Consider the following 11,581-nt stretch of genomic DNA (forward strand, 5'->3'; position numbering starts at 1 on the left):
CACTCACTTCCTCCACCGGGACTGGTTAGTAATGGGTTGCTATCGCAGGGGTGCATATCCTCCATGAGCAGGGATGGTGTGCAAATCTTTTCCGTTTTCCAGTAACCTATGGTAGTGCAAGATGAGGTTAGGACAATGCTACATGTTTGGGTTAATTCAAGCTTACAAAACCATAAATCATTAACCTAACCAAGAAGCTGACCAGTTAGCCTTGCACATAGAATAAACATAATAATGGCATGAAAGAAAGTTAAAACTTAAAAGTGTAACGTAATTAGAAATATCTGTGAATATTAATGTTGCTTAATAAAACATAACCAAGATTAATAAAATCTAAAATTATTTTAAGTTGGATTTCAACATGTTGATTTCTGGACTTTTTCTCCCTCATAAGGTTGGTCATCTTACCCTTTCTTTTCAGGTATTCTGCAATGAGGGCGGCTATATGGATGTAGCACATAGCAGCCTGCAATAAAACACAAACAGTGTCAGAGGAGGATGCAGCACCCATTTTACTATTTGTCTAATTAGGACTAAAGTCATGTCAGAATGTGTGGAGGAATCTTTTAAGTAAGAGAATTAAAGGTAATCAATTACATTTCCAAAAAAATTCACAATCAAAAATAAAATGCATACTTGGGATTGTCTTTCTTGATGTAATTCTCAGGAAGAGCTGGCCTGAAGAATTTTCCCAAAGATTTATCTCCCTTAATATCTAAGTTTCTCTCTCTCTTAGTATTTACAGGGGTGGGCAAAACTAGTTTGAGGTTGTTCATAAGGAAAAAGACATGCAGGTTATGATTATTACAATAGCTGAATAAACTCTGTATTTCGCGTACTCAAAACTACAAACCTATTTTTTGCCCACCTGTATGTATGTATGTAGGTATTTATATATTTCCACAGTTCTCTTTTTTTGTGAAAACTATTAGCATCTGGATCTAAACTGGAAAGGCAAATGCTGCCTTCTTACCTTTTCTACCTCCAGGATAGGTCCTCACTCGAATATCTGTTGCCTTTCAAGTGGTTGCCTCACTTGGTTAAATAGTGTGACCTAATGTGTCACGTGTGCTCCCTCCACCAGATGACATGGACAACATTCTATTCTTCTCTAACATATCCTGTCAAGCCTTGAACATTGCTGGACACCTACCAGAACTTGACAGGTTGAAGGGTCCAAATGACTTTAGCTTTTCCCTTTGAAGTTTTATAGAGGAACATTTCCATTTTTACAGCAGTCCAAGGGAAATAGAGTTTCGCATTTTGTCCTCACCAAAAAGCCACCAAGCAAGGCTTTGTTTCTATCCCAGAGTCCCTTGCAAGCATTGTTAGGGCTTTAGGATTACCTAGACAAATTATCTCTTCCCAAAGGGTGAATATTTCTGGGAATAAGGCAGAACTTCCCCATTTGGTGTCCGGAAGCCATCTGCGTGCCGTGAATTGCTGCTCATAAATCCACCCATCATTTAAATTGATATAGAAATGTTCTATTGATTTATAACCTTCACACAGTGGACCCTCTTCACTCACTTGGATCTCAGGAGGCTTAATTTTTACGTCACCAGTTCAGACTAGCTGCAAATGAGGACAGTTGACCCTAATCTGAATTTACTCACCATGCTGGCAAGCTTCCCCATCCAACTCCAATTACAGGGAAGAAGTTTTAAAACACAGACCATTAATTTATATAACTCTTAATTTCCAGACACCCTTACAGCCTCGGGTGTGTAGAATTCAGCTCTGCATTCATTGCATAGCCTATAATTACAGTAGTCCCTGCAGACTCTGGTCTTTATTTGATTCCTACATGCAACTTTAATGCACATAACATATAGTTAAGCAATATTTAGAATTACAGTTGTCCCTACAGACTCTGGTCTTTGATTCCTACATGCAAATTTAATGCACATAACATATAGTTAAGCAATATTTAGATTAGTGGAAATATCTGATAACTTTTTATATTCCTGCTGTGAATGAAAATCCAATTGAACTTTATCAAAGGACAATGCTGATGGAGAATGACAGCCCTTGCCAATCACCTCGGACAAGTCTCCGTTTCGAGCGTGAATCTTGGCCATGCTTTCCAACCAGGTCCTCCGTAGCTCAGGGGTGCTCGCATAGGAGTTTGCCAGGCTGTACTGGAGATCCACCAGCATCTCGGGGTCCTTCTCATGCTCCTTCATCTGAGCCGTGGCCATTAAAACAGTCCTTATACGTTTAGTCAGGTCTTTCACCTCTGCTGGGAAATTGCTGTTCTTTGGAAAAGAGAGAGCCTGAGTCATAACCTGCTTAGAATTCAGAAGTGAGGCTATTAATTGTGGTTTGTCATCTCAGTTTGGTGCATCCTATATATTATTCATAAATATGTACATTCTTTATACATGCATATTTATACATGCATATATACATGTTGTGATTGTGGTTATACACATTGGAAGATAAGAATTGTTGTAGGCCCTGCTCTTTGGTTTTCTAGCCCACCTCCTTCTAGTAATAGCATCTTGATTGTCCTTTGAAATGCTCTCCTCTCAGGCTCATGTGTATATGATTTGAGTGGGTCGACATCATTCCCAGGCACCAGGGGTGGCACATGATACTGGCCTGGCCAATCACATTATTTGATTTCCCAGGCAACATTGATTGGTTTAGGGAAGGGCATATGACACAAGGTAGGTTGAAGGAGATTCAGTACTGGGACTTCAATTGGCACTATGGAATGAGGTGCTTTTTCCACTCAAGGAATACTACCAGAGAGTAAACTCATGGGAGAGCTCTCCTGTAAATTGAATAAACACAGAGGAAAGTTGAACTGAGAGGTAGGGAGACAGGCGAAAGTAGAGGCAGTAGGAGGAGGACATCTGAAAACATTATTTTGATCCCTGCGTTTAGCCATGCCCAAAGCCAGGCTTTAGACCTGGACTTTTCAATGTGCTGACTAAAGGAGAAGTCTTTGGGAAGTCCCCCCCCAAACAACAACAACAACAACAACAAAGATAAGATAAATTTGGCTAAGAATGGAATTATAAGAGAACCATTGGATTTCTGGATATTTGTAGTAACTTTTCTTGTTACACACCATTCAATCACACATCTTGGAAATTACACTTAACAGATTATATTCTGAAAGTGTTAAGAGCCGATTATCAGTTTAAAGAAGCAAACAATGTAAGTGATGTCTCAATAAACAAAATACCAAATTTGTATTTTTTAAAATGAGTTAGATATCTCACAAAAACAATCAGTTTAGTTTATTCCTAATTATTTAAAAATCCCACAAAACATTTCTTACTTTCATTTGTTTGTCTCCATTAGCAAAATTATTGGTAATTGCAAGGGAATGTTGAAACCGAGAGCCTCCAATCCCAGCGTCAGCTATTAACTGGCTTACGGCCTTGATGAGCTGAAAGAGAGAAGAAAAATGAAACCTCAAAAGTAAGTAATCAAGAAATAGGAGTTATAAAGAAATCCATCGGATTAGTTGAATGTACCATTCACTTCTCCCTCTAGAGCCAATGAATGATATCTCTCTGTTTTAAATCTTTAAAGGCCATGCGATCCTGGGCTTTTCTTATAAACTTAAATACTTAAGGAAGGTTGTAAGAACCTTAGGATGCCTTGAAGAAAGAAATGTATGCATTTAGAATCTGGTAAGATTTGGCATCGTAGAGATAGGCCCGGGTACCTGACTTGTGTATTCTGTATGACTCTATTCCCTGGCTGAAGCAAGAACAAGTCCAGGTGGAGTTATGGGCTTTGCTGGCTTCTGCCCAGCTGCCCTCTGCCCATGAATCAGAACTGAATGTGATGGGCACCTTTAAGGGCAGAATCTGGAGGAGGAGTTGGTCACTGGTTGCCCTGCGGACAGCAGGCTTCTATCAATGCTGAGACAGAGTCGTGGCATTAACAACAGCGCTAATGAAAACTGGCAGCACTTACTTGTAAGTGGGATCGGACAATTGACTTCTGCTTGTTAAATTCAAAATTCTTCCTCATGAAAAAGTACAGAAGTGCTGACGCTTCTGTCTGAGTTGACCGTGACCTGTGGTTACAGCACTTTAGGACTTCATAGCAGAAGGATCCACACAGGTCGGCAGGCCCTTGGAAGAACGCTGAAGGAAACTGTGGGAATGGAAACACTGGTGAGGTCAGCCCTGTTCCTTCATTGTCTCAGTCTTTTTCTTTTATTTGCAAGTGGGAGAGGATATACTTTTGCTTGTTGAAGTCTATCTTAGTATTTCCTTTTTTTCCCTAAAAATAATAGTTTTCTATCTTTTAGGTATCCCTTGCATAAATAACTAGATAACCCAAAAGCGTAGAGCGAGAGCTTGGACATGTTTTCTACTTACCCAACATTGTAAACTGCAGGGGCCCTAAGAGTTCATAGCTGTTGCTACTTCAATGTGGACCTTTAACTTGGCATGAATGGGCATCACAGTTCACTGTGTGCATTTTACCTAACTCTGCCACAAACACTTACTCAAAGAATTGGTGGCCAGATGTTAATTTTATTCCCTTCTGATATCCAAGCCAAAAGGCTGTCAAGGCTGTGAGCTTATTTTGAGATCTTCAATCAAAGATTTAATAAGACCAAATAAATAGTCTAATAAAACCAAATAAGCCAAAATAAAAAAATAATATTTTCTCTCCATACCAAAAGTTGCAAGGATTAATATGCAATTATGATCATCCTTTTCTGAGTTTCGCTGGAAGCTGGAGCACCCTTACCTTGCATACAAACAGTCTGAGGGATGCAAACACATGCTTTAGCGCTGTGGCTGACTGGTTGACTTGGAAAAAGAGCATGTAGGTATCGAAGACTCTTTTCATTAATGAATTTTGACATTCAGATTGTTGGAGTTGTCTCTGGAGATTTAACACAGAAGTTATTTAGGATGAGGAAAATGACACCTGTGTTCTTTCAAAAGATATTTGTTGTGAACCTATGGAATGGTAGGCACAATTCTGGGTGCTGGACATAAAATGCTGACTAAGAGGAGAAGGTCTATGTTCCCAGTATAACTGACAAAGTAGTGACTGAAAGAAAAGTACTAAATAAGGAAATAGAGTATAATGATATATTATGATAGAAAGAAATTGCTTTGGGAGTAGGATTGTACTTTAGATAGGGTGGTTAGGTATGACCTCTTTAATGGATGAATTGACATGTGAGTTAAAGGAGTGTGCTGGGGGCAGATCTAGGAGGGCCATCCAAGGAGGGAGGCTTGAATACCAAGAACTTGACTTAGAAAGGAGACTGTGAGCTCAAAGTTGAGAAAAAAGAGCAGAATGAGTGGGGTGGGATAGCAAAGAGAGGTAGGAAATAAGATCACAGACAGGTAAGTCATCATAGGCACTTGTAAAGCCTGTGAGATGTATGATATTTGAGTAATATTTCCACTGAGCAATACAAAATTAAAATATGGTTAGTGCTTTTTCTACCACCATGCTGAGCTTTCACCTGCAGGACTTTCTTGATGTATTCATTCTGTTTAGTGTTGACTTTATTCAGCACATCCAACTTTTCATAATTTAAACCTCATTAGGTGCAGCTAATGTTTTTAATAGCTTTATTGAGATTTAATTAACATAAAATTTCTATAGTTAGCATTTTATGAAATTTTTAATAAATGGAATCATACAGTGTACATACTCTTTCTGTTTGGCTTCCTTCCCTGAGCATAACTAAGCTGTATTCTATTATATGGATATAACATCATTTATTTTCTAAGTCATTTATTTGTTGATGTACATTTAAGTTGTTTCCAGTGTTTACTGGTAGTTATTAAAAAGAAAGCTTCCATGAATATTTGTGGACAAAGCTTTGTGTGGGCAAATGCTTTAAAAAAATTTCACCCAAGGAGGGAGAGGGAGAGGGAGAGGAAGAGGGAGAGGGAGAGGGAAAGGGAGAAGGAGAGGGAGAGGGAGATCAATCAGTTGCCTCCTGGGGATTGACCCTGAACCCAGGTATGTGCCCTGACCAGGAACTGAATCCATGACCCTTCAGTGCATGGGACGACTCTCCAACTGAACCTCATTGGTTGCTAGGGCTGAAGAAATGTTTTAATTTCTTCTGGGTAAATTCCTAGTATTGGAATGGTGGGTCATGTGATTAATAAATATTTAACATTTTATACTGACATACTGTTTTCCAAAGTGTTTGTACCATTTTGCATTTCCCCTATTAGTGTGTGAAATTACTTTGCCAAAAGTTTCTATGGTCAGTCTTTTTAAGTGTAACCATTCTAATAGTATGTAGTGGTATCATTTCACCAAAGAAATCCAGGGGGTAAATAAGCACGTGAAAAATATTCAACATTATTAGGCTATTGGATCTAGCTGTCATATGTCTCTCCCTTTGAGAATGAAAAGTAGTGTCACATTCTTAGTCATTTTGCCTGATAGTGAAGCAGGAAAAATTAGAAAGAAAGAGTATCATTAACTATTTGATAATAGTGAAATATATACATGTGTATATCAATCAAGCAACACTCAACTTTTGATAAAATATGAACTTCATCTTTAACGTTTTCCACTCACACGTAGGTTCATTTATGTAAGGTTAAATAATTTCATAAGATATTTTAATACATATTCTTGACTTCACATGACTTTTGTATCTTCCATTCTATCATGTTGCAGAAGATGTTATGATCACACTCACCTGGTGAATATGAGTGAAGAGAGACAGTAGGTCTAGAATAGTCAGGCAAACCTCTGTAGCTATATTAGCCTCTGTGTCCACATGATGCACGATGTCTATTTCATTTGAGTTGCCTGAAAACATAAAGTGGAACATGCATATAAACATCTAAGACAACTCTTTTACCCTGTAAAGGACTTTCTTCTATTATTACATATTCAGTGTTTACTGGTTTTGATCAATAATTTATCAAAGTAAAATGCTTTGGTTTATTCAACTTCCTATTGGCTGAATCAAAAACACTAGACTGAGTCTTTAGTGAATTCTACAGACTAAATATTTGTGTCCCCCAAATTCATATGTCGGTGTGAATTTCAATGTGATGACGTTAGGAGGTGAGGTCTTTGAGAGGTAATTAGGTCATGCCCCTGGAGCCCCATGAATGGGATTAGTGCCCTTATGAGAAGAGACACCAGAAAGATCATCCCTCTCTCTCTCCATCATGTGAGGATACGACAAGAAGGCAGCCATCTGCAAATAAGAAGCAGGTTCTCACCAGACCTAAAATCTGCTGGTTCCTTGGTCTTAGATCTCCCAGCCTTCGGAACAATGAGAAATAAATGTTGTTTAAGTCACCCAGTCTATGGTATCTTGTAGCAGCTTGAACAAAGACCGCGTGCCCTTTTCTTATGTCAGCTGGAGAGTTTCCAAAGACCAGAGTGGTCTATTTCTATTATTTCCTACAATTTTCCATTAATTCCATCATTGACAAATTCATATTTCTTCGATAATCAGTCTGGGTCAAGTTTTAGGCTCCCAGGCTAATAGACCAAATGTACAGTCTCAGTGGGCTGTCTGCATGAATGGTCTTCTGAGAAAGGCATTAAGTGCATTTATAGGATAAGGTATATACTTTCAAACAGCTAACTTTGGTCACATGTCCACAATTGCTAACATTTACATGATACAAAACACTGTTCCTTGTTTTTTTCCTCATTCACAAGCTGAAATGTGGGTATCACTGGATTCAAGATGTCATGCTTACTGACATGAACCACATTTTCTTCTTCTTACAGAGCAGACAATAAACAATATGATTGAGAGGGACCTGCATACCATTTATAATACCATTTTTTTTTCAGAGGAGCTACACTAAGCATATGATACTGAGCGTTTTGCTTTCCCACTTTGTTTCTCATAAGAAAACTACAAATTTTTAAGCACTCCGTGGTGAGTGCCTCCTCTAAGAACACTCGGGGCCATAGCACGCCTGAAAAACAGTGGGCTCAGTGGCACAACAGTATTCTTTCTATTTTTGAATCATTATCATGCATTTCATGTCCTACATACATCTAGAGAAAAGCGGATAACCATCTGTTCCTATTATTTCTGATTTACTTACTGCTCATGGTATTGTCTAACATCTGTAAGAGTTTGGGGTTAGAAAGTGGATTTTTGCCTCGAATTATAGGTAAAGTTTGTGATCTGGACTGCTTATGTCCTTCATGACCAGAATTGGTGTTCATCCTGAAAATTAAATAAGAAAAATGGTTAAAGCAATGGACATGTGATATCCAAATGTTCATTCAAATATTCTATATTGAGTCAGATATATAACATTTTTAAAATTGAGACCTATTATGAAAACTATTGATTAGAGGTGACATGATAAAAGGGACTTGAAATACTTTTGAAGAAATTTTATTTGAGCTAAGAAAGGTTCAGAAAGAGAAGAGAAGAATAATAGATACTGAATTTAAATTTGCACAAGCATACTCATTAGTATTTAATGAATGCCGGGATTCTATAGATGTGAAGTTGACTATTGGTCAATCAGGAAGATAGTATAACTCAGTTGTATGAAATTATATTTAGAAGGCAGTATTTAAAAAGTAAAATCTGGTCTAGAACAACCCTTGCTTTCCTAGTTGTTCATATTTGAAAATTTTTCATGTTTTGTCATTCCATTTGTGTCATGTGCACAGGGGCCTGATACATGATCCTTGTGGGGCAAAGAGAGCCGAGGGGACTTCTGGGCAGCTCCTTCCTCAGGGCAATGACCATGACCTACAAGGGCTCTCATTCAATGCCTCCTTGGCACTTCGAACTGGGGGAATGAGCCAGTGTTACTGTGGTAGTAGGAATACTTCCCATTCTCTACTGTCGTTTAGACTATCATTTGGCCAAGATAATAGAACATGTCTTTGAGAATAGCAGAAAATCGGAGGTACTCTGAAGAGTCAAGCCTAAAAAAGAGGCCATGGTTTTCTCTTTGTCATACTTCTCAAATACTCTGCGTGAATCAGGGCCCAGGAGATCTGACTTTGGCTCTTAGCAGCCAGGGAGTCTGGATCATTCCTGAAGCTACAAGGCATAATGGGATCTGGGATATATGGCCTGGACCTTTGGGACTGGATTATTTCCAGATTTTGAGTCTGCTCCAGTCTTGAACTCCTGGGGTACAAGCCCTGGTTTCTAGGAGGGGAGGGGCAGAAACAGTCAGGACCTGTCCAGATGGTTTGGGGCAGGAGCCTGAAGTCTAACCTGTCAGACATCTACAAAACTACAGTGACCACAGGTGGGTTATCATTGTCATTAAACATGAAAATAATTGCTGATAGTCCTCTATTCTATTACCCTTCTCAAAACACAACCCTTATATTTTTTCATTTACTTTCTTAAAAAAGAGCAACTTCAAGGGGTCCTCAGAGACAGAGTGGCAAAATTTATTCTATGATTTATTGATTCTAAAATATTACATATTATTAAGATTCCTTTGGGAAGAATAAATCAAACTGGAGAAAATTTTAGCAAAGACTTCATATTTAGTAGACCCAGAGGAGCTGTAAAGTAGGATTTCAGGGCAAGTGTTTCTCATAGAATAGGTTAATGAAGGATGACTTCAGGTCCTACATGATAGTCAAATCAGACTGATGATGAGGAAATCTAAGGTGAGCTTACGAGGCCATCCACGCTTCCTCAATGCCTTTGACCCTTTAACAAACAATTTCAGCTCTAAGAACACTTCTAAAACACTACAATTACTAAAAATAATGGGGAGATATGACCTTACATTTTACTCTGTCACTAGAGATTAGCAACTATTAAAAGAGACATTTGTTGGAATTATGCCTTTTCAGTTTCCAATCAATTAAGATAGTCATTAATATTCTATGCAGGGCATTGAGCTCTAGATGCAGGTAAATAAGTCATAATCTTTGCATTTTCATTCTTTAAAAGCCAGTAGGGCAGATAGGGAAGTACCTAAATGTGACTTCCTTAGAGAAATGTGTTTTGTGCTACTCTACCTCTAAAGCTTTATGCTATGAAGATAGGGCTACTGTCAATCTTCAAATGTGAGGTCAACCTTATAATCCTTACTGCATTTTAACTTTCTTCACAGAAACATAGAATTACTTTAAATCTGCATTTGTTTTGAAAAAAATATATATACATATATACATATACATATGTGTGCACATGCATGTATAGCCACCCACTACAAATACATGCATAAATACACATACATGTACACACACTATGTTTTTAAATATGAAGCAAATGTGACATACCATTGTGTCAGGAGGCCTGATGTTTGGCAGGAAGGATTCGATCCTTTGAGAGTTCCATTGTTCTGGGTGGACTGCACAAATTTAAATGCAGCAGCAATTTTCCTGCAGGAAATGCTGATGTTTTAATCATAGCTCAGCATTTGCAAATTCACATGCTATAAAAAATGAAATCACACATTCTTTTGGAAACAGGGAAGTGGGGGTTTAGTGAAGGTTCTGGGAACTTTGCTGTCACTCATGAAGAAAGAATGGCAGCACAAAGCTACTACAGATTAATTTTTCTTTTTATTTTACTTAAACTATTTTCGTAAATTGGTACCTTCCAAGTTTTATCCCTACAAAGGTAGATAAATTTGTTCAAAGATACATGAAATGGGACTTCCTTTGAGAAATGTGTTTTTTGCATCTCTACCTCTAAAGTTTTATGCTATGGAGATAGGGCTACTGTCAAACTTAGAATGTGAGTTCAACCTTATAATCCTTACTAGAGACCCGGTGCATGAAATTCGTGCATGGGGGTGGGGGGGGGGTGTCCCTCAGCCCAGCCTGCATCCTCTCCAATCTGGGACATCCCTCTCACAATCTGGGACTGCTGGCTCCCAACCCCTCGCCTGCCTGCTAGCCTGATCACCCCTTAACCCCTCCCCTGCTGGCCTGATTGATGCCTAACTGCTCCCCTGCCGGCCTTGTTGCCCCACTCAGCCTGTTCAGTCATCGTTGGGTTGTTTCAGATGTGACAGCCCCTGGCTCTTTATATATAGAGATTACATTTAAAGATTTCTAACATATATTTGTAAATCTAACCTGATGCATTAATATATGTCATAACTCTGAAAGAACAGACTGACTGTTGGAGCTTAAAATGATTACCTTATTATAATGCGTTTTCCTAGGTATCTGAAATTTTGAAGACAGACGCTAGAAAGGAAAAAAGTCACATTCTAGTTATTTTACCTCTTATTTATGCAAACTGTTCATCCTAATACATTAAAAATGTTAAATTTTATTTAAATACTAGAGGCCTGGTGCACAGATTTGTGCACCGGTGGGGTCCCCTGGCCTGGCCTGCACCCCTGGGGGATTGTGGAGAGCCAGTTTTGGCCCAATCCCCACAGGCCAGGCCGAGGGACCCCACCGGAGCATGAATCCATGCACTGGGCCTGTAGTGTGCATACAAGATCTTTGGTTAATCTCTTCCTGGCCTCCCCCCTCCCCCCTTCCCTCTGAGATTCATCAGTCTGTTCCATGTTTCCATGCCTGTGGTTTCTGCTCCTGCATTGAGCATCTGCCCCCTGGTGGTCAGTGCACGTCATAGCTACCGGCCAGTAGGCCGGTCACTTAGGCTTTTATATATATACTAGAGGCC

The 11,581-nt window shown here is 39.0% G+C and overlaps 1 protein-coding gene across 1 annotated transcript in view; it reads right to left on the minus strand.

Moving 5' to 3' along the window:
• Positions 1 to 11,581, minus strand: part of DOCK10 (dedicator of cytokinesis 10) — a 154,204-nt gene that overhangs the window by 22,760 nt on the left and 119,863 nt on the right. The window contains exons 38-47 of the mRNA XM_014531135.1: positions 11,086 to 11,133; positions 10,216 to 10,317; positions 8,046 to 8,170; positions 6,665 to 6,777; positions 4,729 to 4,866; positions 3,940 to 4,122; positions 3,293 to 3,403; positions 2,043 to 2,258; positions 409 to 466; positions 8 to 106 (exon numbers count right to left, since the gene is read on the minus strand). Of these exons, the coding sequence (XP_014386621.1) occupies positions 8 to 106; positions 409 to 466; positions 2,043 to 2,258; positions 3,293 to 3,403; positions 3,940 to 4,122; positions 4,729 to 4,866; positions 6,665 to 6,777; positions 8,046 to 8,170; positions 10,216 to 10,317; positions 11,086 to 11,133 (1,193 nt within the window). The remainder of the gene's footprint in view (positions 1 to 7; positions 107 to 408; positions 467 to 2,042; positions 2,259 to 3,292; positions 3,404 to 3,939; positions 4,123 to 4,728; positions 4,867 to 6,664; positions 6,778 to 8,045; positions 8,171 to 10,215; positions 10,318 to 11,085; positions 11,134 to 11,581) is intronic.

Source organism: Myotis brandtii, unplaced genomic scaffold (assembly GCF_000412655.1).
Source record: "Myotis brandtii unplaced genomic scaffold, ASM41265v1 scaffold79, whole genome shotgun sequence".
Classification (NCBI taxonomy): Eukaryota; Metazoa; Chordata; class Mammalia; order Chiroptera; family Vespertilionidae; genus Myotis; species Myotis brandtii.